The 26,922-nt window shown below is 42.7% G+C and overlaps 1 protein-coding gene across 2 annotated transcripts; it reads right to left on the bottom strand.

Moving 5' to 3' along the window:
• Positions 1 to 1,598: 1,598 nt before the first annotated feature.
• LOC147999208 (disks large homolog 5-like) lies at positions 1,599 to 19,365 on the bottom strand. Of its 2 annotated transcripts, XM_087596403.1 has the most exons (6): positions 19,159 to 19,347; positions 6,181 to 6,286; positions 4,956 to 5,115; positions 3,609 to 3,752; positions 2,814 to 2,976; positions 1,599 to 2,101 (listed from the first exon to the last, which is right to left on the bottom strand). In XM_087596403.1, exons 2-6 carry the CDS (start codon positions 6,260 to 6,262, stop codon positions 2,072 to 2,074), a joined length of 579 nt encoding a protein of 192 aa, XP_087452529.1. In that variant the 5' UTR covers positions 6,263 to 6,286; positions 19,159 to 19,347; the 3' UTR covers positions 1,599 to 2,071. The 2 variants fall into 2 exon arrangements, with proteins under 2 accessions (XP_087452529.1, XP_087452530.1); XM_087596404.1 differs by lacking the exon at positions 6,181 to 6,286 and having other exon boundaries at positions 19,159 to 19,365.
• Positions 19,366 to 26,922: the final 7,557 nt, after the last annotated feature.

A 26,922-nucleotide genomic window follows, 5' to 3' on the forward strand; every position in this document is an offset into this window, starting at 1 on the left:
CAGAGCCTGCCTGATAGTCATAGGTCTGACAGAGCCCTGACACCTGCAGAGACCACTATAAGGGACCCTGCAATCCCCATACTGCCCATCAGTGTCTATAATGTCCCTATACGACACTGAGACGATCTAAGCTCCTTCCCATCTTTATGCTGCATCAGAATCTGACCATTGCTACTTTTGCTCCTCTCATACCCACACTAGAAGCCCTGTACCCACACTAGTCCCAGCTGGCCTGTTGCCTACTGACATCTCATGGACTCTGCCCCAATATTCCCTCTTTGCCTGGGTCCCTGCAACTGTGTCCAGTTCTGGCTGCTTCCCTGCCTCCCCTCTTCCATTTTCCAAATGGCCACATTGACACATGGGTTTCTGGGTCTCCCACTCCTCGGATGCTGGGAACAGGTTCCTTCTTTGCTGTTTGAATGGTTGTCCTAACACTGGAGGACCTTGCTTCAAGTAGTGGCAGTCAAACCTGGTGCTGATCGTGTCAGATCTGTCCAGGCTGTCTGTGTGACTGTGGAATGCGCCTCTGTTTTGGCTGAGTGTTATTTACCTCCCTCATGGCCATGTGATAATCAGCCCATGAGCATGTTCATTGTTTGGAAAGAAGGGTGTGGAGGACATATGCTCCTCATCCTAGCATTAGTGGAAAAAAGACATAGGTAGATGATGCATTCTAGACCATCCTGGGCTATAGAAACTCTGCCTCGAAGAATGCAGGTGGAGCAGGGCTGGGGTTCAGTTGGTTGCCTAGCAGCCTACCACATTGAGCAGGCACTGCTCAACCACCTGTACATACACATCTCCTGAGATCTCTCTCCTAAATGGGAGGTGATCGTGTCCACCTAGTACAGCACATGCCCTGGAAGGACAAAAGCTACCTACAGGAGCTGTGGTGATGACTCCCAGGTTAGAGCATCTGCTGCTCTCTCAGAAGAACCACATGGTCCCTAACAATCATCTACAATGGGGAATGCTATTCCCTCTTTTGGATCATGAGGGAAATGCACTCAGGAGTGGCCCAGACATACATTTGAAAAAAAAAAGATCCATTGAGTTACATGATAAAAATAAATATAATCAGCAACAATAAAAAACACAGCATATGAATGATCAAGTGAAACAGCACCTATAAAAACCTATTTCCCAAAATGACGTTGATGGTCATTATCTTTATGGTTTAATAATAATGCTGTATTGTAAGAAAAACTGAGGCACATGGTTCTCGATTAGGATTATTCTATATTCCTTTGTGAAAGTTGTCATTTTTTCTGCACCTCTACAGGCATGAGTGTGTGTTACTCAATATCTGGTGCACACAGTCAATAAGGAATGTGTGTTGTAGACTGATATAGACTAGGATGAGCAGAACACATGACAGCATGGATACAGTATGTCAGTGATTACATCATAAAGTGTGTGTCCATAAAAAAAGTCACATTATCCACACAAAAGACACTATCACCCTGTGTACCCCTTGGTGGCTTTGAATTCCCTATTTACCCATGCTGCCTGGACCATGCAAAGATCCATATCCAGCTGTCAGTTCTAAGTCTACAGGAGGGGAAAGGACCCTTGAAGAAGATGGTCTTAAGAGTCAAGAGTTACAAATCAATTTTTATTCATAAGGAATACAATTTACAAAAAACAGGCATAAAATGAACAACTAAAACGGTATAAAAAAATGAAAAACAGTAACAAGAATATATAACTATGAAATACCAAAAAGAAAACTTCAATGAAAATCATAACCAAAAACATTTCTTAACAGCATTTTCTTAATGAATATTTAGAAACACAGTTGTAGTGCTGTTTCTCCTCTAGGACGTGAGATGTCAAGGCAGTCCCCTCAGTTGTCTCTCAAATGGTGTTGTCGGTAGGAGAGAGGAGAAAGACGTCAATGAGACAGGCTGGCATACAGATACATAAATTTAGGGTTTCTATACATTGAGGAAATTATCTGAGAAGAAGAATATTCCCCCAAAAAGTCTTTGACTGTGAGGATTGTCGTCACAGGGAACTCCTGAGAGAGAAACTCATTCCTCAGGGGGCTGTCTTCCTGGGATCTGTCCTATGCCATGTCTCCTGCAGTTTCTGAGACCTGGGAGGAGAAGGCAGCTATTAAGACACTGATTTGGTGGGGACATGCATACCAGCTGTCAAGTTGCTGCCTTCTGTCCCCTCAACTACATTGGACAGACAGCACTGATCTTTTCACTGAAATCATTGCTGATATCTCTGCAGGCTGGGAACATCACCAGCAACCCTCACAGTACTGTGGGAGAACAAGCTGCTCCTCAGACTCTACCAGTGCAAAACAGAAATGGGGAAATGGGGAGAGACCTAATTGGGGTGCAGGAAGAAAGAGAAGGCCACATGATACCCAGATCAAAGCCAATGACCAGGACTCATTTGCCATTTGCACTTGGTTCTTATCCCTACAAGGTGCTTCCAACCATAACATGACCCCTGTATGACCTTTGTCACACGACCAAGAACTCATTCAAAACTCTTCATAGCATCCAATCTTTGATAGGGAGATGCAGTCATATGATATGTTATTCCTCTGTCACCATTTCTGGACTGCATTTTCAAAAAGGGCAGAGAAGTATAATTGCCAATAATTCAGTTTCTGAAAAGTGTTTAACATCCAAGAATACTTGTGCACAGCAGGGCAATGAATAACTCTATCACATGAAGTGGGTGACTGATTGGGTGTGGGGAGATTAGAAAGGTGATAGGGGAAGCAAAGATGTATCCAATAGGCAAACGGTATCAGACATTGTTAATCTGACTCAGCTGCTTGTTCCTACCACATTTTGCTGGGTCTGGAGGTTGCTGGTCTTCTCCTGTTCGTCTTCATCTTTCCGGTTCAACTCAAACAAATATCGCTGTACCTCCTTGCTCTCCTGCTTCAATGTGACCAACTTCTTCTTCATACATGCCTTGTCCATCAGGAGCCGGCTGTGCAGGTTGCTGGAAACACACTCTGCATAGTAAGATCCTGAAGCCTCTTCCTCCCATTCCAACTGCCAAATCCCACAAAGTCCACCAGGACCCAGATACCCATAAAGACTTCATAGAATACATCTCCATACATGTAAGGCTTCTGCACAAACAGCAAACGGCCAATCCAGGGAAGAATAAATTGTTTCTGTGACCCAAGCACAAATAAGAGTCCATGTCTGTCCAAAAGAACAAGGGATCTACAACTACCCATGAGAGCCCAATGCATCGGGACAGCATCAATTAGTAGGCAGTAAACAACCACAAGAGGACAGTAGAACCAAGGGAGGTCATGCTAACCATGTGGTCCACACATTGAGCTTTGTTAAACCTGGTCTGACACCAGAGCCGCAGGTTGGCCTAATAACACACTGATGCCTGAATCAGTGTAGTTCTATCCAGAGCCTTCTAAAGATGCATAGACACTGTGGTGATAAATGACAGTCTCTTATGGAACTGAAACTGAGTCCAAAAGACCCACGGCACAGTGATATTTAAACAGCAGAAGAGATGGGCCCAGAGCTGCAGACCCTCCGGTCCAGAACAAAGAGAGGCAGACATGGCCATTCCCCAAGTGATGGGCCCTTCTGACCAGTACTTACCGATAGAAGTTAATGTCCTTCTTGAGCTCCTGAAATTTCTCACGATGTTCAATGTTCTTTGTGTCTAAGTTGTGCAGTAATGACATGACCTCTTTCTCCTTTATCTTCAAGTTTTCATAAAATGGATTTGGCCTGAAGTAGGGGCTGGCCCCAGGAAGATAGAACCCAATGAACATAGAGGTTTAGGATTATATGAACTCAGGCTGTGCCCTGTACTACCCCAGCCCTGGAAGGACACTTTCTGACTTCTACATATTTGGATCTTCTTCAGCTTCAGAAACTTGGAATTGTGTGCCCAGGACAACAGAAGCTAAGCACCCAGATAAAGGGTTCCCTGGCTCACTTTTTTCAATCAGGAGGGCTGGATCTGCATTCAAACCTGTTATGCTGTCAAGAGCCTAGGCCATAGAGCTTACCCAACCACACACACACACACACACACACACACACACACACACACACACACACACACACACCCAGAAACCTCTTATTTCATTTTTCCTGTTTTGACAAGTGGAATGCTACAAGCCGAATAACTAATATTCTAGAGGCAGACAGTACACATAATTCTGGAGATGAGACCAGATATTGCCACAAACTTATAATCTGCCCAAGGCATACAAATGTATAGACCAATGTGACCACAAAGGCAAAGAACTGTACTGTTGAAAGTGGGGCTTCCAAAATAAAGCACTTACACCTCCATGAAACTATTATACAGGTATATGCTGAGGTCAAAAAACAGACCCTTAAATTCCAAGGGTGGAGGGACATAGAAACATATAAAAGTTGTGCATATGCATGCAGACCTGTGCACACACAGACACACAAACTGGGACACACCCACAAGAAAAGAAAAGTAAACAGACTCAGAGAATGAGAAAGAGAGACAAATATGGAAAGGGCACAACTGGAATCAGTAGAAATGTATGCACCATTACTGTCTCAGAGTTTAAGGCACACAGACAAGAAGGAACAGGCCTGAGCCTCAGGCCTTCTAGTTAAGCATGGAGATGAACAATGTGTTACCTGTCACCTAAGGGTGCTGCCAGGATATGATAGCTTTCAGTCACCTTCCTAGCAAGTACAATCACTGTCCACAAACTCACAGCACCTAGAACCTTGCAAACTGCCACCTGTCAAGGGCTTTCCAATTGTACACTGGGAACTCATGCTCCAGTGACTTTATCCCTGAATGATTCACTCACATCACAAGTTCAGATTTTCAACAGGCAGAATCAGAGAGTCCATTTCCAAACTCACTCCTCAGTAAGGGTCAGGTTCTGAATCTCCTCTCTATGGGAGATGAGGTTTAGAACAAGGTCGTTTGTTTGGAGCAATGCATACCTCTTGCTCATGGATCCACCTGTCACATAAAGGAGGCGATCTGTCAGCTCATTTCTCTCCTTGGTAGTTAGCTCCAGTTCTCTATTCAGCCTCTCCTCTTCCTCATTGCCCTGCACCTTGTTTAGGATATTTTCAGGGGATGACGTCTGTCTGCAGGCCTCTGTAGGTAGAAGAACACAAGTGAACCTGCATGGGGCGAATGCATAGAGCATACACAGACCACAGTGAGGTCCAAACAGGAGAACATGCTTGGAAGCCAGTGTCACTGCAAGGAGTTTGGTCTATGTGTAAGAGGCCTCCTAAGTGGATCACAGTTCCCCCACTACTATATAGAGACCAAGATATTTAAGCAGCCAGGTGTTCCCTATGCCCGCCCACACAGGCTTACAAGTACCAGAGAGATGCCTTCTCCAGGATTATTATCAGGTACGCAGGCTACAACCTGGTTTCAGGACCCTCACCCCTCTGGTTTCAGAAGCAGATCATCAATTCAGCATCCACAATGACTTGATTGATCAGGGATACTCAGATATCCTACACTGTTACTCTAGTCCAATAACTTTGCATTAAAATGTCATGTAGGGGGAGGACATGGTCAACAGACTTATTAATTACCCCTACTGAAATGACAAATGCCCCAGAAGTGTCAGTAGGTTACAGGCTCTTTCTCTACCTGCCCCATATAGTTTGGCTACTGTAGAAAAATATCTTCCACACAGAACCTCTAATATATGAAGGTAAGAGTGGCCCCGTCAGCCAGCGGTAGTCAGAGGAGTTCTACGAATATAAGGTCATGTCAGGAGCACAATTCTCTACCTCTTACTACTGTCAGTTAGTCACTTAATTTAAAGAAGCAATGAAAGTGAAGTACATTGATGCCCTGTTTAATTCAGAAAAGTTATACCCTCCACGACTCCTGATGGTGTTATTATATCAATTTAACATACCGAATGCACTGTAAAAGTAAAGACTAGAAGTTCACCCAATAATAGCATAGGCAGTGCCATATCCTCCACGTGGTTATGGAGAAACTAATGATGTGAAAACCTTGACTTTCAGGAATTGTGATAATCATGGAATTCAATATCTGTGGAGATGTTCCAGTGGTTGTGGCACATTGCTATAAAGGCCAGCAGAAGACCCCCACACACACCCCTGACAGGAAGCTCAACATACACTGCCCAGAACTTACTCCACATTCCCCATGTCCTGTGTCCATCATTACCTTTAGGTTTCGTTTGCTTCACTCTAGACTCTTCTCTATCAACATCAACTCTCCCAAAGCGCCTACAAAGACGGGCAAACATGTCTGTGGATATATCCTTTGGACACTAAGAGAAAAAGCAGGGAATTGGTTGTCACAACGATACTGGTGACATCACAGGGATTCCAAGGTCTGTCTAGGAGACAATAGAATGTCCACGAAGGGTCTGCTGATGTCATGGAGAACAGACTTTGCCTCCCTGCTAATGTTCTCCCTGTACTGAGCAAGCGCTGATGTGCCCTTTTCAGGAGACTTCCCTGTGTCATAGCCACTGAGCACCACATGCTTCCAAAGCCAAATTTTGCTCTAGGCTTGATTGGAAAAACCTAAGTCATTACTATGTATCTAAATGAGTGCTTCCTCCCCAATCCCTGCACAGAAATGTTTCATCCTACCTCAAATTCTCCTCAGTCAGCAATATTACCCATTAAAGATTACTGAGAAATCACACCAGTTCCTATAAGTAGCCAAAGAGGTCTCCTGTCTCATCATGTGCAGGTGCATGAAATCACACCCAGAAAGAGCCTGTAGGGTAGGTTGCAATGTGGGTGTGTGTTATAGGTACAACCTGAAGCTTTGTGCTTAACATATGACAGTTGCTACCAGATTCCTTAGGAGAAAGAATTGCATTCATTATGGTCCTGGCAACAACGTGGTGATCTGTTAGGAGAGGAAACTGAAATATTGGATCCACCAGTGAATGCACCCTCAGGCTGAGTGTGGGGCTCTCCTCTCTGCACCTAAGTTACCAAAGCAGGATTGCTTACAGGCCTCTCTAAGCTATAACGTGTGATTTCATGTGAAAAATAAAATAGTCAGCAGATGTGGGGGGGGGGATGCAGCCAAAGGAGTAGGACAAGCCTAGAGACATAACTCAGTGTACAGAGTAAGAAACAAGCATCTTCACTCCTGTTTCATGGATCACCCCACAAAACACAAACGCATCTATCGTACTAAAAAAAAAAACCAAGTTATTTTATTGAATGCATACACTAATACTGTTTACAGTATTAGTAGCAAAGCTCAGATTTTGGGGGCAGATACATGACTTGAACTATCTTCCTGACAACATATAAAGCAATAAATAAATAAATAAATAAATAAATAAATAAATAAGAAAAAAACACAAAAATAAAAAACACAAAAAGCACGAGCCTCTCATGTGAAGTTACAGAAGAGAGATCCAGTGGTCACTTCTGACCAGGCCATTTTAGCTATGACGGTGCATAGTGACCCTTAATTTGATGGGTCCTATATAAAGCTTTGTGCAATATTGTCATTTTAACAAACCTCATCCAGAACATACATAAAGACACAGGATATGATTGCCATGTCCTTGCTGTGTATCAAGTTATTTTTCTGTGTCCTTGATTGTCAGGCATATTACACCAACAATCTGAGATGGCTGGTAGACTTGGAAGAAAGTGGATATGAAAGATCCCCGTTTGATATCAGTACAGCCATTTCTTAAGCATGAGAATCTTTTAAGCTGGCCCTCGCTTAGCCCCTAGACGTTAGACAATAGACCAGAAAGTACAGAAAGCACATTCCCACCCACTCTCTAGGAAGCTGCCCGACCATAAGAACAGAGGGTATAGAACATATTTACTGCAGGGCAATTACAAGACAGGAAACATCTCTGGGAAGCTGACTGACCACTATAGAAGTGAGATGTCCTTGGTACTGAATGCAGCTGTGCTATAGGCTGACATAGCTATAGCCTTGTCCTGGGAACTCCAGAAGAGAAACACCTGCCAAGACAGATATCCTTGATCCTTGTCCTGGGAACCCCAGGATAAGAAAACATATATCAAGTCAGACGTCCTTCCTACTGAAATAGCTACATTGATGTGGTTTCGGCCTTATCCCAGGACGAGAAACATCTGCCTAGTTATTCTTGGCACCGAAATAGCTGAGCTAATGAAACTGTGTGATCATAAATGACTGTTTAAGCTGTACATTTCTGTTGTTTGAGGCTCCTTACATCCCTCCTCCTGAGGACCATGTCGAGCCCCAGTGCATTGGTAACCCAAAGTAAACCTCTTGTTTTTACATCAAGACTGAGTCCAGTGTGTTCATGGGGTGGTGATTGTCCTCAGGACTGGAGCGAGAGTCTCCTCTGTCTGAGGGTCTTTCAGATAAAGCTATAGTTGTGGGTTACACACCTCAATTCTCATTGGCTAATGCTGTCCTCACAGTCCTTGGAGGCCCCTTTGTAAGACTACCTGTTGGAAAGTAGAAGCAGCTTTATTTGAGCTCAAAGTGAACCTGACGAGCAACGTAGAGAACAAGATGAGGTAATTGAGAACCTGTCTAAAACCAGCACAGAAACCCACCCTTCATTCAAAGCATCATCTACCAATTCTTGAATTTTTACCATTCTCTACCAACCAGTCTTTCATTCAGGAAAGGTAGAAAAAAACCGGAAATGATCTTTTTATTCTAAGGATCTTGATCTGTCTTTCCTTTGGTCCACGTTAAGAACAAATGAAATGGGTATGACCATCTGAACAACTTAGTATCACCTACTCAGCATTTCTAGCCTAATACTGTGCCTATGGCAATCTCAAGCTTCCCTGAGTGTTGCTGCCCCAGCAAGAAGAGTGAAGAACTGAGGTCAAACCCCACTTAACCTTTCAAGGGGTTAGAAGAAAGCCATCAGAGATACTGCACTTCTTTGTCCTTAGATTAAATCAAGATGATACAACGTGAATCTATTGGGCTATTCAACCATACATCTTCCTCACAACCCCACCTATCTGAGTTCATTGCTTGGCAGAATTCATGCCCCACCATCCTAGATATTTCTTGATTCATTGCTGCCAAGGGCCAGGTTTCCTGAGTTTTGTTTTTTATAGAATTGGGTTTAGTCAATCATAGTTGCCCTCTGTAAGAAATGACAAATATCTATAATAACTGACCACACTGTACTTGTGTATACAAGTACAGTAGTGGAAAATTCAGCATAACCGAGGAGTGGGAAATCACCACTGTTTCCTGGCCTTTCTCTGCCCATATCACAGCTCACAGGCGGCTGGGGCAAACCTTGAGTTCCTCTGTAGAAACAGAGTGATGTTGAATGGACACTGAGCAGGCAGAGCAACACAGCTGAGGCAACTCAATTCCAGCAACAAATGCATTATTTGTTTCCCATCTTAACAGCTCCTTTTGAGGACTTGTCCCCACACCTAGCTTAAACACAGCAATTTTCATACATGCCTGCCTGCTATTTCATATTGTTGCTGTAATACGCCTCCACATCATAGATTTCAAAAAAGAAAGAAAATAAACCTGACACTGAGAAGGGTGATGCTTGTCAACAGCTAGTGTGTTCGGGGCCCAGGTACGGTCACAAATAACCAGGACACAGGGGATGCAGAGCAAAGGCAGATGCAACTGCATGCAGCTGCAAGCTTATTAACCCTTATATATGCATGAATATGGATTACCTCACTTTCCCTTTTGGCAAGATATAATAAGATCGTTATTCCCATGATACCAGGAACAACCGAGGCAAGACTAGGCAAAGAAGTGAGACTAAGCAAAGGCTTCTCCTTAAAATATCTGTATAGCAAATCACCCCTCTTCCTAGTATCACAATATACTTGTCATAACCCAGAGAGCATGAGAGCCGCTTCCACAAAAAACGGACACAGTACAGCATAGTGTAAGGTAAAGTGAGAAAAACATTTCTTTCTCAAGGGCAGCATTGCAGCCCCTGCTTGCATCTCTCAGCCGTCTTTCCTTGATCCTGTCTGGGAAGTGTCTCTCAGTGACTCCTCAATTTCTCTCTTTGTCCTTTTGTTTTAAAAGTAACACATTCTATAACATAGCTAAATGTCCTTGAAGGGGTTTAATCATGCAAAAAGAAAGCAATATAATATATAATGTATGCAACCTTTAATGAGTGTATCTATTTTCTTAGGGGTATTATTCAGATACCTTCCCAGATCTGGATTTAACTTTGGTAATTGTTATCTGTCTACAAAATCAACAATATCCAATAAATATTCCAGTTTTCTGGCGTAAAGTCCTCGGGAGTAAGAACTAATGATTTTGGAATTTGCTCGGTGTCTATTGTTATGTCCCTCATTTCATTTCTGATTTTTAATTCATGTATTGTCTCTCTTGTGCATTGTTAGTTTGAGGAAGGGGTTGTCTCTCTTGTGGATCTTCTCAAAAAAAAAAAAAGAGGAAGAAAAGACAGCTCTTGCTTTCCTTGACTTTGTATTTTTCTCTTTGTTTCTAAAGGCTTGATTTCAACCCTGAGTTTATTTCCTTTCATCAGATCCTACCAGACTCTCTATGGGATGAGGCTTTGCCTCCTCTTGGTAACAGCAGCATGGAATAAATGAAGCTTCTGCTGATCTCTGTTGTGGTTTTGCACATCACAATCTCCCCGAAAACCATGCATACCCTGGTTTTAGGCTCTATTAAAGCGGCCCACTAATTCAGTGTTCCCTGCAAGGTGCCATGGAACAGTAGTAACATAATTCTGCATGCACATAGACAGGTTTCTCCACAGTCTTATGGGTCATTCGATAATAATTTATAGTGAGATCATGGATGAACACACACACACACACACAGACACTCATACTCATACTCTCACTCATACACACACAAACTTTAAAGCAATAGTAATTTTTCTTAGAGTCTGATATAATTGGTTCTAATACAAAGACAGCCTGAGTGTAGTTACTATATAACTAAATAGTACTCATGCTCTCAGGCAAAGAGTTTAAAGTTTATAGGTACCTAATAAACTAGCATTGGGACATATAAAGAACATTTAAATGTTCAGCAGAAATACAAAGAACAACTAATTTAATTTGTTAAAAGTGAAAGCTTATACAATTCTGAAGGTTTTTATACTGGTTTTATTATACATGTAACTATGAAAAGAAAACATACATACTTGATCAATGAAATGAGGAAGAGTGATTTAATGAACAGAAAAATGGATGGTACTTCAAAATTTCCATGATTACATATTATCTATTTAATTCCCTCCACAATAGCAAGAAACGGACATTATTATTTATGCGACATTACAGATACATAAACCGAGAAAATATTGTTTGGCCTGATTTTCTGAGCTTTTTAAAGGTTTAGTTAATTGACAGGGCTGTGGTTTAAAATTAGGGTCCATATTCTTCTGTTTTAAATGTGTGACACTTTTCTCTTTTTTTCTCCTTCTTTATTAAATTGGGTATTTCTTATTTACATTTCAATTGTTATTACCCTTCTGGGTTTCCAGGCAAACATCCCCCTAACCCCTCCCCCTCCCCTTCTCTATTGGTGTCCCCTCCCCATCCTCCTCCCATTGCCACCCTCCCCCCCAACAAGCCCCTTCACTGGGGGTTCACTCTTGGCAGGACCAAGGGCTTCCCTTTTATTTCTAGTGGGTGCTGCTCTCCCTGCTCCGTGGGAAGTGGATGGGGGGAAGGCCCGGGCCTGAGGTGAGTTGGAACTGGGGTAGAAAGGCATAGGGCCTCCTAGGTGAGAATGCCAAACCACCACTGCTGCTGCAGCCACCATGGAGAAGCCCTTGTTCCTGCTGCAGGGAGGAGAGTCTGGTGCCCACAAGATGGCTGAAGGGGAGCTGAGAGTGGACAGCTTCATCACCCGCCTGCTGGAGGTATGAGGATATCGTCCGGGAAAAATTGTGCAGATGACTGAAGCAGAAGCCGAGGGCTGTGTATCACGTCTCGTGAAATCTTTCTTAGCCAGCCAACAGCTGTGAACACAGGTTTCTTTTGGAGAGCAGGCCTGTGCAGGCCCAGAACCTAGGTGGGACAGTTCAAGCTACCCTTTTTCCATGGCCAATCTCAGATCATATTCAGAAAGTATTTCTTGGGCTAAAGAGATGGCTTAGTGGTTAAGAGCACTGACAGCTCTTCCAGAGGTCCTGAGTTCAAATCCCAGCAACCACATGGTGGCTCACAACCATCTCTAATGAGATATGATGCCCTCTTCTGGTGTGTCTGAAGACAGTCACGTTGTACTTGTATATAATAAATAAAGAAATAAATCTTTAAAAAAAAGAGTATTTCTTCCAGGTGATGGATTTCCAATTTATGGAATTGAACTAACTTACTGATGGTGGAAGTGACACAGAGAGTTAAAGTACAGAAGGAATAATCCAGAATGTCCACCAACAGTTGCTGTCACACCAGGACTTTTAAAAGCTCAACTGCTAGAGAAGCAATGTAGTCTTTGGTTATTCTCAAGCTTAGGTCTTCTAGTCATTATAAGCTGACCATGACACAAAAAGAGTCATCTATATCAAAATAGAGAATAGTAACTAGATTCACACCACACTATCACATCACTACTGTATTTGAGGTTCTCAGTTAATATCTAAGAACCTGGAAGAGGCCTGGGTCTTGCTACACATACTCATAATTTATGTCCCCATTGTCAGCTGAGATTCTTCATGCAGCCTGGGGTCAAGGAGGTCATCCCACAAAGCACAAAACGCCCATCTCAGATAAACATGTATGGTTTATTGAATCCAAAACATCCATGAATTTCAGGACACAATTAAATGTTGAAACCTAAGGATAATAGATAGAGAAGAGAATTAAGATTTCTAGATCATAGATCCAGTAAACACCTTCAACAAATCATAGCAGCAAACTTCCATAAGGTAAAGAAAGAAAAGGCCATAAAGGTACAACAAGCCTACAGAACATCAAACTAATTGTACCAGAAAAATTCCTCCATTCACATAATAATGAAAACGCTAAATGCACAGATCAAGAAAGAACATTAAAAGGGGTAAGGTATAAATATCTAGTAACAAATAAATTCAGACGTATCTGAATTACACCAGACTTCTCAACAGAGATTCTAAAAGTCAGAAAATCTTGGGCAGATGTAATACAGACAAAGGCTCCTATATCCAGCATAATCCACACTCACCATAAAAGGAGGAACCAGGATATTTCATGACAAAACCAAATTTAAACAATTCTTTTCTGTAAGAAAGCACAACAGAGGCTAATAGGAGGAAAACTCCAAGACAGTGAACTAAACTATACCCAAGGAAAACCAAGAAATTAATCTTCTCTCAATAATTTAAAAAAAGAGAAGCACACAAACATAATTTCACCTATAACCAGAAAAAGAAGAGAAAGCAGCAATCATTGGCTTTAATATCTGACCAGATCCTCTTTCCCTAATCCCCAAGCTCCCAGGGGCCAAACTGCCAGCCAAAGTGTATGCAAGGATGCTCTATGGTTCAAGGTGAGGCCTATTGCCCCACCAAAGGGAGATCCTAGAGGTATGAGGTGGTGATGGATATGTGTGGGTGCAGGAGCACTGTCACATAGGCAAAGCTGAGCAGAAACAGGATGTAAGGTTTGATGAGTGGAGTCTGGAAAGCAGGACAACAGTTGAAATGTAAATAAATAAAATAACCGATTAATAAAAAATAACCAAAAATAAAATAACAAATAAAAAGGTAAATGAAAATTAAACCAAACCAACCAAACAAACAAAAATCCCTGTAGTGAAGTGGCCTAATGCTGCTTGTACTTTAATGCTAATTTGTAGAACTCTAGACTGGTTAACCCCAAATAACTGACCCTGCTCCCAGTTAACTGTGATTATAAAGAAGCCACCAGCCAACAGCTGCACAGCAGAGAGATGGGGGAGGTGACCTTTTGAGGGCTTTGCTAGAGAGGATCATGAGGAGGGAAGAAGGAAGAAGAAGCTGCCAGAGAATAAAGGAAGAACATGTGTGATGGAGAGGAGAGAGGAAGAGGACAGCAGCCATGGTTAAGGGAGAGGAGAGCCTGGTCCTGAGGGCTGTCCAAGGGGAACAAAGAGCAGCCAAGATGCTAAACAGCCTGTAAGAGTTAGCGTTATTGTTTGGAAAGTAGATCTAATACCATGGAGGGCAGGTAGCTGCCAAGCTACTGTGCTGACTAATGCACACTAAAAATAAATTTAACAAAATACGTATAACCAGTAAGACAGCTCTGTAGAGGATCCTAAAAGAAATACTTTAGTTTGAAGGGAAGGACAAAATACCAGAGAACACAGGGGATAAATTAATAAAACTAGAAAAGTTAATCAAAGAAGACTGTGAAAACCACAAAAATTAACAAAATGACAAAATTTAATGCATAGGTTTAAATAATAATTACATATCACTAAACTCAATATCTAGGGTGGTGGGGCATGAATTCTGCCATGGTCTGAACTCAGAAAGGTGGGGTTGGGAGAAACATGTCTGGTTAAATAGTCCACCCACATTGTGTCAATGTGATTTAATCTAAGGACAAAGAAGTGGAGCATCTCTCATGGGTTTCTTCTAACCCCTTGAAAGTATCACTTGGGTGTGGCCTCAGTACTTCATACTTCTTGCTAGGTCAGCGAAACTCAGGGAAGCTTGAGATTGTCATAGCACAGTATTAGGCTAGATATACTGAGTAGATGATACTAAGTTGTTCAGATGGTGATATCCAATTGCATGTGTTCTTAATGTGGACCTAAGGAAAGAGAGATCAAGGTCCTTAGAATAGAAGGAACATTCCCAGTCCTTTTCTACCATTCCAGACTGAAAGGCTGGTAGGGAGAAAGTGGTAAATAATAAAGAATTAATAGATGATGCTTTGAATGAAGGGTTGGTTTTTGTGCTGGTTTTAGACAGGGTCTCAAGTATCCCATGTTGCCCTCTCCCTGGCTGGCCCGGTTCACTTTGAAGTCAGTGCTTCCAATTTCCAATAGATAGTCTTACAAGAGGGGCCTCCGAGGTCTCTGAGGACAGTAGTAGCCATTGACAGTTGAGGTGTGCAACCCACAACTATAGTTTTAGCCACTTTGTTCCATGTCTACCAGCTATTTCAGATTGTTGCTGTTCTATGCCTGACAATCAAGGACACAGAAAAATAACCTGATAGAGAGCAAGGACATGGTGATCACATCCTTGCCTCTGCTGTATGTTCTGGATGAGGTTTGTTAAAATTCCAGTATTGCAAAAAGCTTTATATAGGGCCCATCACTTTAAGGGTCACTATGCACTGTTTCATCAAAAATGGCCTAATCAGAACTGACCGCCAGACAACACTTCCTGCGAAGTTCCTATGAGAAGCTTAAGTTTTTTGTGTTTTTTCTTCTTCCTTCCTTCCTTTCTTCCTTTCTTTCTTTCTTTCTTTCTTTCTTTCTTTCTTTCTTTCTTTCTTTCTTTCTTTCGCTTTATAGGTTTAGAGGAATGTATTTTGGGCCACGCATCTGCCCCTAGTATCCTAGCTATGGATGTGATCAATCAGTGTTAGTGTATGCATTCAATAAAATGTCCATTTTTGACTAAGGTAGATGCTTCTGTGTTTTGTGCGGTGACCCATTGTCAATGTGTAGTGAGTTGGGGCCCTGGGTATGGTCGCATACCCCCAGGACACAGGGGGTGCAGAGCAAAGGTATAAGAAACTGCACGCAGTTGCAAGCTTTATTAATCCTTATTAAGCTAAGAATATGCATTACTACAATTTTCATTGTGTCAAGATACCATAAAATTATTATTCCCAGGATACCAGGAACAATGAGGGAAGATTAAACAAAGAAAGACGAATAAACAAAAGCTTCTTCTAAAAATATTCATATAACAAATCACCTCTCTTATTATAATCAAAATATACTCACCATTACCAAGAGAGCGTTAGAACCACTTCCACAGAAACGGGACACAGGAGAACATAATTTAAGGCCAAGTGAGAAAAACATTTTCTTCTCCAGGGCGGCATTCCAGCCCCTACTTGAATCTGTCACCAGGCCTTTCTTGACCCTGCCTGGGAGCTGCATCTCTATGTCTTAACAATTCCTTCTTTTTTCTTTTGTTTTAAAGTAACACTTTACATAACATAGCTAAAGGTCCTTGTAGGGGTTTAGTCATGGAAAAATAAAGCAACATAATACATAATGTACATAAGATTATGGCAAAACTAGCTCCTCCCATGCTATGGAAAATCCTTTGAAGCCAAGCCTTGGGATCTAATCCTGTCAATTGATCAGCCAATAATTTCGCTATTTCCATAGGAGTAGTATCTTCTAGCTGTTTACCAAAAGACATTCGAACATCATATTTCAAGGCATTAATTACTTTTGAAGCACTTTCATTACCCTCTAAATAGGCTTGAATTAACTTCCAATCATGTTCTGTGTCATTATCCATATATTTACTAACAGAAAAGTAGTAGGATTTCATCATGATAAGCAATATAAGCCCGATAACTGGCATTGGCCGCAGCAGAAGAAACCATGAGTAAAACACACATTGCTAAGAATAAGTGCTCAGCAGTAAAGGACTTTCCTGAAGGAGACAAAATTATTCCTTTCAGTGCTTAATCGCTTCACCTGACCCCACATAGGTAATAGGGTTGTCACTGCACGGATCCTTATCCATTGTTGTTTGTGGACACTAAGAGAAGCCAGGGCCTCAGTAATGGAGGACACCTCCTCATCTCCTGAGAACATCCATCAGGAGAAAATGTAGCTGGTTTAACTGGATTCCTTTGAGGGTAGGGAGCAGTTCTTATTATTCTGTGCTTGGATCCATCTCCCGGGTAACCATAATAGTCTCCCATCCTGTAATGAGACAAAACCCTCTCCCCTATATACAATGATGTCCCTTCCTGCCATTCAGCATCCCGGGCAATTTTTATCCATACTGTCTGTTCCATGCCTTCTGGGGGGAAGTTCAACAAAGTGTCTATCGGCTCTTGATATAACTTCACCTTGTGGTAAATTAAGAAAATTAATAACGTATAATATTTGTGCCATATAGCTCTGGGACTGGTCTGCAAACTCCATTCAGGTTGCATAAGGCCATCTCTTTTCCCCCTTCTTAATTTTATAATTTGTCATTTCAGGTTATGGTGAATTCTTTCAACAAAAGCTTGTCCTTGTGTATTGTGTTCTGTACCAGTAATATGTACAATATGATATCGTTGACAAAATTGTTTATATTGATAAGAAATATATGTTGGTCCATTATCAATTTAATTTTAGAAGGCAGTCCCATAACAGCAAAAGTTTCCAATAGATGCTGTATAACATGAGCAGTGCGTACTCCTGGCAATAGTGTAGCCCACACAAATTTTGAAAAATTATCTATGCTTACATCTATATGTGAAAGGCGACCAAACTCAGAAATATGGGTTATATCGATCTGACACGATGTATTAAGTTGCATCCTTCTGGGATTAATTTGAGATGGAATACATTTTATACGAGAAGACTGACACATAGGACAATTAGCAATAATTTGTTTGGCTTAAGAATAGGGAAGCTTATATTTAATATGTAAATATCCTGTATTGGCATGATTATGACTGTGTTCTTCTGGGGTAGCAAATGCCACTAATTGATCTACCATATGATTGCCAAGTGTTAAAGATTCTGGAAATTTTGAATGTGATCTAGTATGTGTAATGAATATTCTAGAGTTTCATAATAACAATAGTCCTTTAATATGTGAGAATAACATTTAATATAGGCTTAGATGTAGAAACAACAGCAGTCGCAATGTTCTGTACTACTCCTACAACATAAGCAGACTCAGCTATAATATTTTTACATCATGAGTAAAATCCTGGAATACATTAATTACCGCTAATAATTCATTTTGTTGTACTGACCCAAAAGAAGATTCTTGTCCCCAAAATTAATCTTTGGTCCAATAAGCCATCTTGGTCTTAGAGCCATCTGCAAACACAGTAAGGGCTGATGGTAATGGATCAACAGAAATTAGTGTATTTATCAAATTTTTTTTTGTTTTTTAAAGCAATCCCACAATTTACTATGGGGAGGATGAAATTCAATATTTCCAGTGTAAGAAATCATGGCTAATTGAAAAACCTCAGACATCTACATTAAATATTCCACTTTATCTTTGCTTAATGGGAAAACAAGAGCAGCACAATCATATCCCCACAGTGTAACAGGTCTTTGTATGCCTTGCTGAATAATTAAAGAAATTTGTTCCTCATAATTTGTTAATGTTTGGTTAAAGTTTTATTTAATATAAACCCACTCTAAAGGCAACTCATCCTGAGCGAAAGTGCCTGTAGGATATTCAAGAGTATTTAAACATATAATTTAATAACTCTATCTGGATCAATACGTGCCAAATATGCATCTTTCCATTTTCAGAAAAGATACCCTTGCATGCCTTCATATAAGCATTAATATCCCCAGCCTCCTCTATAGGTAATAACGCTCTCCTGTACTCTTCATTAGCATTTTCAAAAGCAAGCATTTGCATCAGTTGTCCTCCAGCTTCCTCTCCTACCACTGTTCTTTCCAATGTTAATTTTAATATACATAAAAACTTAATATATGGTTCATAAAAAGCTACTACATTTTTCAACCAACCAGTATCATCCTTTATAATAAGTCGGTTGGGCCACACCTTGAATCGATGCTGGCCTAATTATAGGAAAAGAAAAAGCAGGTGAATTCGTCATTATCAACGTGTGAATCTAATGGTCAACATGCCATCCTCGGGAAACGACTTAGAAAAACCTGCTTCAGGCAGTGGTGCAGAGGGCAAAACTTTTACTTTCGTTTTGTCTTAATGAAGCTCTAGCTTCTTGTTCTGTATTCGTCATTACCCTGTCTGCATTCATGGCCTTGAACACAGTAAAAATTACAGCCCAAAGAGACCAGAAATTGGAATCTTTTTGCCCTGCCTGACAGCCTTTTTCTCCTTAACATTCACTTTGACCCAGATATCAGAATCCCTGGAACCCTCTTCAGGGAACCACGGAGTTTACTCTTGCTGTCTCTAAACACTTTTCTAAACCAGACTGAGAGACATGAATTCCCTGCACTCTTAAAGATGCGTAAGCATAGCAAGATGAAGAGAAAATTTATCTTGTCCCATTTCCTTGTAATAAAATGTACTTTCCTTATCTGACTGTCCAGACTTACCTTCAGGGACCCTGTTCCAGTGCCATAGGTCGACGTCTAGGGTGTTAGGAGCCCTGCGTCCGGTCACATTCCTTTCTGTGTTTCCCGATGCTCAGTGGCCATGCCACTCCAGCATGCTTTGAAATGAACCAGTCCGCAACCACCACCACCACCACCACCACCACCACCACCACCACCACCACCACCACCACCACCAGCACCACCACCAATTTGGTTTTTTAAATAAAGTTTTATTGACATCGCCATACTCAGCATTTACATCTTGTTCAGTGCTGCTTCTGGCTGCAGCTGCAGGGCTTAGGAGCCACAGAGCCCTTTAGGCTCCCAGAGCTGAGAGCATTGACCATTTGCCTTTTTTGTGAAAGAGGTGACTGACCCCTGTGCTCGAGGTGGCCTTTCCGTGCCCTTTAACCCATAGCATAGGTCTCTGTGCCATCCTCTCCCTTTGCTATGGTGTGCACTTCCTGGTACATTTCCGTTAGCTCTTGACATTTCCAGAGCATTGGGTCTTGCAAATTGAATTTGCATGGCACCAGGAATAGACCTGATAGCAGGGTGTGGGACACTCCCTATGGGGAACCCTGCCCAGGGGCATAAGCTTACTTTTCCAGTCAACTCCCTGAACAGTGAGCCTTTGTGGGACAAGGTACTTCACGACATGACTTGACCTCTCTGCAGTGCACCCAATCCCTGCTTGGCTCAGATGTCCCCCAGAGAGGTTGTGTGAGTGTCCCCAGTAGAGGCAGCACTCTGTGTCGTGGCATTGACATGGCATCCAGGAAACTCAAAACCCGAGGGACATGTCGGGCAGTTGGAAGCAGATGTCTGCGTCCATGGAGAGAAGGATGGACTAGACACTCCTACAGGGGGTGAGCTGAGAAGCACTTCCTTGGCTTTTTCACAGCCCTGTAGGCTGCATGCCATGCTGAGTACCCATGCTGTGCTGAAGCCCCAGGCTTTGAGTCTCCCACAGCTGCTGTGTCCTGGGTCCAGGGTAGGATTAAGCAGACTTCAGCAGGAGAAAGGTGAAAACCCTGGTTGCAGTGTGGGGATGGCACAGTCATAACACTCCTGCACATGAGGCCCCTGACTTAGAGCCGTATAGCAGCTGTGACAAGCCAGCTCTGGTGACACTCATCTGCAATGCCAGGCCATGGGGGGTAGAGGAAGTAGGATCAGTTGTTTAATTATCCTTGGCTACATGGCAAGTTCGAGGCCAGCCTGGGCAACTTTGTCTATGAAAATAAGACAAAACTAGGTCTTGACTCTGAGCATCACTGCCTGTACCTGGCATGGTTGCCCCACCCCAGGTAAGAAACCCCTCTGTCCAGAGGCCATAACTGCAGGAGACCCCTGGCCAAGTGTCTATACAGCGCCCTGTTTGACTGGTCTGTGCTGAGGACCAAACACGCTCTCCTCAACAGGAAGGACATGGGAGAGGCTGTTTCTGTGAGGTCCCGGGCCCTGAGACGGCCAAGAATAAACCCTGTCCTTGGGAAAGCCATGGAGACTAGGAACCCAGGGGATCTCTGCAAACACCAGGGCTGGCAGGGGACTCTCATCCTCTACAGCAGCTGCTCTCAATCTGTGGGTTCTACATCAGAGCTCCTGCACACCAGACATTTACATTACAGTTCCTCACAGTAACAAAGTTACACTCATGAAGTAGCTCTCCAATAAGTTTATGGTTGGGATCACAACATGAGGAACTGAAATAAAGAGACACAGGATTAGGAACGGTAAGAACCGCCATTCTATAGGAACCCAGGCATCTGTACTCGGTGTCTGGAAGTGTGATAGGCTAGGCTTCACCCTCAGCGATGCCAGCATGTGGGCACCAAGCCCAGGTTCCACCCCAATGCTTCCTGGATATATGCAGGCCTGGTTCCATCAAGAAGTAATAAAGGAACCCTTGGTAAAAAACACTGGGTACCAAACTGGTCAGGAAAACACACCCCTCTGCTGCAACTCCTCTCAGGAGGGCTAGTCTTTCCAGGAGGCCCCGGCTATAACCAAACCTTATCTCCCAGTGCTTGCCCATTGGTGTCTTGGCCATATTCAGATTTGAGGACTTTGAACAGAATAGCTTCCAGCAGATTTGCATCAATGAATCCAACAAGCAGTTGCAGTCCTACTTCACCCAGCGCATCTTCAAGCTGAGGCAGGTGAGAGTGGACACCTATTCCCCAGCCCAGCCCAGCCATCACCCTGAATGTCAGCTGTGTCCCTCAGTATCAGCAGGATGGGGCCTGGGCACCGTAGGTTCCCCAGGACCTAAAGCTATGTCCTTGAACTCAGTGCCATGCTCAGCCCTTCCAGCCTCTTTCAACCCTTCTGGAAGCTCAACTGCTCCTGCAGCAAGTCAGCAGTGTGCACATTCTGTCACGTCATTTGTGTGTGTCTACAGGAGGTCAGAGCCTGTCCCCTCTGGTCCTTTCTTTTGCTGTATTTGCCTTTCTGAGGAGGCAGCACCCACAGGTATGGGAGGCAACCACATGCATATTCTGCAGCCATGTCTGATTCCTCTGAGGCTCAGTCCCACTTACACACCTACCCTCCAACCTCCCCCCTCCGTGTCACCCCTGGGGCTCTGTAAACCTTCCTGCTTTCTGTCTTTATATAACTGGTGACACTGCAGCCCTCAGTGGTGTCATACAGTGTTAGTTTGTCTTTGCACTGCCTGGAGGTCTGACTTAGGAGAATGGCTACCATTCTCATTCCTGTTCAAGGATCAGAATCTGAATCCTATGTAAGGCTGAATAATATTCCAGCACATGGCTGGGCCATGTTGAATTCACACAGTCACCTATGGATTTTATGTTTTGGCTTGTAAACACACACATATAAGACTCAAGTGACACCCAAGTGGAGAATTGCTGGAGTCCTCCATGGCTTTCTGAACTGTCTGAGAGACCATCCTGTCCACAGTGTATAGGGCACCATCTACTCATAGCTCACACAGCATGAGAAGATTAGTGAGGGTTAACCTGGCTTCTCTGTCTCCTACTTTCTGCCACACTAGCCCTAGCATCTTTCTGTATTGCAGTGAATGTTTAGAACCCAGGAGGATGGCAGCTTCCTTGCTCAAATATAGCAAGTTCCTCCTTGCCTGCTTTGAGACTGAGTCTCATGCAGCCCAGGCTGGCTTTGATCTCACCATTAGTTACGATGGCCATGAACTCCTGCTTGTCATGCATCAGACGTCTCTGAGCGCTGGGTGACAGGTATGCACCACTCTTAAGTCCTGCCACTGGGACAAGAGTGAGCAGAGCCAGCTCTGAAGCACACACTTTGCTGGTGTCAGGGATGACTGACTTATGATCCTGTCTTCCTTGCCCATGGCCCTTCTCCTTGGTGCATGCCATCCTTCCTCCCTGTGACTCATGGGGGACACCAAGCCTGAGGATGTCAGGAAGAAGTTTACTTACTTCACTGGGTTGGAGGCTGTTAGGTTCCTGCGTCAGTAGGTGCGATTCAAGCTAGAAGGTTTGTGGCATGAGAAACTGGAACAGAACTGGAATGGCAGGAACAATCGTCGCCTGGCTCTGAGAAGACCAGGTGGGCAGAAACTCATCGTTGGGCAGGTAGTGAGCTCAAGACCAGGCTGGGCATTGCTCAGTGCACGTGAACAGGTGTGCTTACATGGACATGTGTTTCCCCCACATGGTCACCACTTATCCAGGCACGGTGAATACTCCAAGGAGCTTTTTATGTTTTAACATTGTGTGTGTTTGTGTGTCCATACATACATATACACACATACATTCGTACATAAACACGAATACACGTACCTGAAAACACATGCATATACATGACTATACACATTCATGCTCATGCACAGATATATACACACCTACATGCATACACACATACATACACACACATACACACATACACACATACATGCATACACACATACACATATACATACACACATACACACACATACAATACATATACACACATACAAATACACCTATACACACATATAGACAGACATATACACACATATACATATACACGTATACACATACATGCATACACACATTCATATCCACACGTACATACAGACATATACATATATACTCACATACATGTAAGCACATGAGTGGAAGCCAGAGGACAGCTTGTCCCTTGGTTCTCTCCTTTTTACCACGTGGGTCCTGGGGATTGAGTCAAGCTCATCAGACTTGACAGCAAGCCCCTTTAACTGTAGACCCCTCTCATTGGCTGCCAGTTGCCTCTTTCCACAAATTCTATCCATGGTGGAATGTTTACAGTTGTTATTCTCCTGATTCCTTCAGCAATAGCGCAGACATCATTTACACTGCATTAGGAGTTATAATTCATGTAGATGTCAGGAGAGCTGGAGGCGTGCATGAAGAAGAGAGCCCACTTTCAATGTCATTATGTGGTATTGCCTTAGGCCCTTTTATACACTCCCCTGGCTTTGTCTGAGTATATGTTTGAGGTCTCTCTATGACTGTGCAAAGAAGTAAGAGATAGGGCTGGGCCACAAAATAGGAAAGTACTTGTTCATCCAAAAACAAAAACAAAAAACAAACATACAAACAAACAAAAATAGCTCTAGGGTGAAATATTGGTGCTAGTGCTGAACTACACAGCCAGAAGGTATTTTTCTAAGTAAATAACACAATATTGGGGATGACAATATGATCAAATATCCTACAACATAAGTTTGCAATGTTACCTACATTTTATAAATCAAGTCTGACCACCGTTTTGGTTGTTTCCAATCCTGTCTGAGTGCATCATCACGGGAATCCCAAGGAAAATCAGAAATGGGTTCTTGAAGCTGTTGCACAGGGCCAGTATAGACCTAAATACCACAGAGGAAACCTTGATTCTTATCACAAGGGATCATTCACCATCCCTCTTGTCACATAACTTATGACAAGACGTCACCTTTCCTAAACTTAGCCTTTTTCCCGAGTGCTGCAGAAGGGAAGACCTGGTGTCAAGGGGTCTGGATTCAAACCACAGGACACTGAATTCATTTAAATAGGTGTAGTTTATTAATGCACACACCAATACAGTTCAACCAGAGCAACAGCTCACAACTGTGTACTGGACATTGCTAGGCCCCGCTCATTGCAAAATCCACATGGGCTGGTGCACAAGTGTTGGAAATGCTTCGGTCTGTGGGCCCTGACTCAGGCCATTTTACACATAATTGTTCCTATTTTCCTTGAATCTATTGGTTCCTATGTGAAGAATACACTTGGGGAACTTGTTAAGATTAACAAACCTCATAACATACAGAACATAACAGGGTATGTGACCAGCACCACACAGTTCAACGTCAGAGTTTTTTGTTCTTTGTTAGTGTTTTTCTTGGCATCCATGATGTGGAGGCGTATTACAGAGCAATAGGAAAGAGCTGGCTGCTGTGTAACAAATTCACTGCTATTAAGGTAGGTATGGGGGCAAGACCTCAGGAGTAGCCCTTAAGATGGGAAGGAGATGATGTGTTTGATAACTGAAAGGAGCTGCCTCAGCTGTGTTTCTCTGCCTGCTCAGTGCCCATTCAACATCACTCTGTCCCTGAAGAGGAACTCAAGGTCTGCCCCCTGCTGCCTGTGAGCCAGGAAGAGGCACAGAAAGGCAAGGCCACAGCACTGGTTTCCAATCCCTCAGTAATGCTGGATTTCCAATAATGTACTTGTATACACAAATACACTGTGGTAAGTTGCAATAGATACTAATCATTTCTCACATAGGGCAGCAGTTGATTGACTACAACTAATTCTATTAAAAAGAAGAAACCTGGCTCCTGTAGAAATATACAAAGAAATATCTAGGATGGTGGGGGATGAATTCTGCCATGGACTGAACTCGTGGAAGTGGGGTTGGGAGAAAGATGCTGGTTAAATAGCCCACCAGGTTCACATTGTGTCAACTTGATTTAATCTAAGGACAAAGAAGTGGAGTATCTCTGATGGCTTTCTTCTAGTCCCTTTAAAGCATCACTGGGGTTTGAACTCAGAACTTCACACTTCTTGATGGGGCAACTACACTCAAGGAAGCTTAAGACTGTCATAGGCACAGTATTATGCTATATATACAGAGTAGATAATACTAAGATGTTCAGATGGTGATGTCCATTTGTATGCACTCTTAATGTGGACCTAAAAAAAGAGAGATCAAGGTCCTTAAAATAGAAAGATCAGTTCCAGTTGTTTTCTACCATTCCAAACAGAACGACTGGTAGGGAGAGAATGGTAAATAATCGAGAATTCGTAGATGATGCTTTGAATGAAGTGTGGATTTCTGTGCTCATTTAAACAGGGTCTCAAGTATCACATGTTGCCCTCTACCTGGCTGGCCAGGATCACTTTGAGCTCAGATAAACCTTCTTTCACTTTGCAATAAATAGGCTTATAAGAGTGGCCTCCAAGGACTGTGCAGACAGCATTAGCCTTTCACAGTTGAGGTGTGTAACCCACAACTATAGTTTTACCCATGTTTTTCCATGTCTACCAGCTATTTCAGATTGTTGCTGTTATATGCCTGACAATCAAGGATGCAGAAAAATAACCTGATGCAGAGTAAGGACATGGTGATCACATGGTGCCTCTTCCGTACGTTCTGGATGAGGTTTGTTAAAATTCCAATATTGCAAAAAGCTTTATATAGGGTCCATCACATTAAGGGTCACTATGCACTGTTCTATCTAAAATGGCCTAATCAGAACTGAGTCCCATATAACACTTCCTGCAATCCTCATATGAGAAGCTTGAGCTTTTAGTTTTGACTTTTTCTTTTCTCATTCTTTCTTATTTTTTGCTATATAAGTTGAGACAAAGATAGTTAAGGCCATGAATTTTCCCCCAAAATTTGAACTACGGATGTGATCAATCAGTGTTAGTGGGTGCATTCTATAAAGTATTCATTTTTGACTATGATAGATGCTTTTGTGTTTGGTGGGGTGGCCATTTCCCAGTGTACAGGTGCTGGGACCTTGCTCTATCCACTTAATGATGTGTATAGCCTCATTTTAGACGTTTCTGTGCCACCCTCTATATCTCTTGTGTATTTTATTTTTCTGATAAAAGCTCATGGTATATCTTACTCAGGCCTGTGAGCAGTGCTCCTTTGGTGACGTTGGTGCAACGAGCAGAACCCCACAAGCAGCATGAGGTTCCCTTCACTGGTGTTTCCAATATTGCACTTTCCTCTTCCAACTGGTCTCCACACATTTCCTAGCACCATAAAGACTTCAACTCCTTCTCCTAAGGAATTTTCTGGCAATTGTCGACTGCTAAGCACATGACTTCATGAGTGTTCCCCTAACACACGCCCATGTTGTAACCTACCATGCAGACTATTTCTTGATGTGATATAAAGCACCTGTACAGAATGAGACAGGAGAACTTTTGAGTGCATATTCAAGCTGGTATGAAATCTCAGGAAGTTTTAATGGCTAACATTGGTGAATGAGGACAATTTGAGTTAGGATGAGACATTTTGGGGCAAGATTTGACAGGAAACATTCATTTAGATGCTTAGGAATTACTAAGGTTTTTTATAATCAAGCCTTGAGGAAAATTTGGCTTTGGAAGCAGGAGATGCTCAGTGGCTCTGCCCCAGGAAAGGCTCCTGGAAAGGGCACCTCTGCTTATGCTCAGTACAGGGAGAACATTAGCAGGGAGGGAAAGTCTGCTCCCCATGACATCTGCTGTCCCTTCTTGGACATTCTATTGTCTCCTAGAGAGTTCTGGCATCCTCTGTGATGTCACCAGT

The sequence above is a fragment of the Rattus norvegicus genome, chromosome 19 (genome assembly GCF_021556685.1).
Source record: "Rattus norvegicus strain SHRSP/BbbUtx chromosome 19, alternate assembly SHRSP_T2T, whole genome shotgun sequence".
Taxonomy (NCBI): domain Eukaryota; kingdom Metazoa; phylum Chordata; class Mammalia; order Rodentia; family Muridae; genus Rattus; species Rattus norvegicus.

Excerpts from the sequence above, each read along its gene's own strand:
- LOC147999208 (XM_087596403.1), bottom strand. The coding sequence starts at position 6,262 with ATGTTTGCCCGTCTTTGTAGGCGCTTTGGGAGAGTTGATGTTGATAGA. Across the intron at positions 5,116-6,180 it reads GAAGCAAACGAAACCTAAAG|AGGCCTGCAGACAGACGTCA; the intron begins GTAATGATGGAC and ends TTCTACCTACAG. Across the intron at positions 2,977-3,608 it reads AAGGACATTAACTTCTATCG|CAACCTGCACAGCCGGCTCC; the intron begins GTAAGTACTGGT and ends GTGTGTTTCCAG.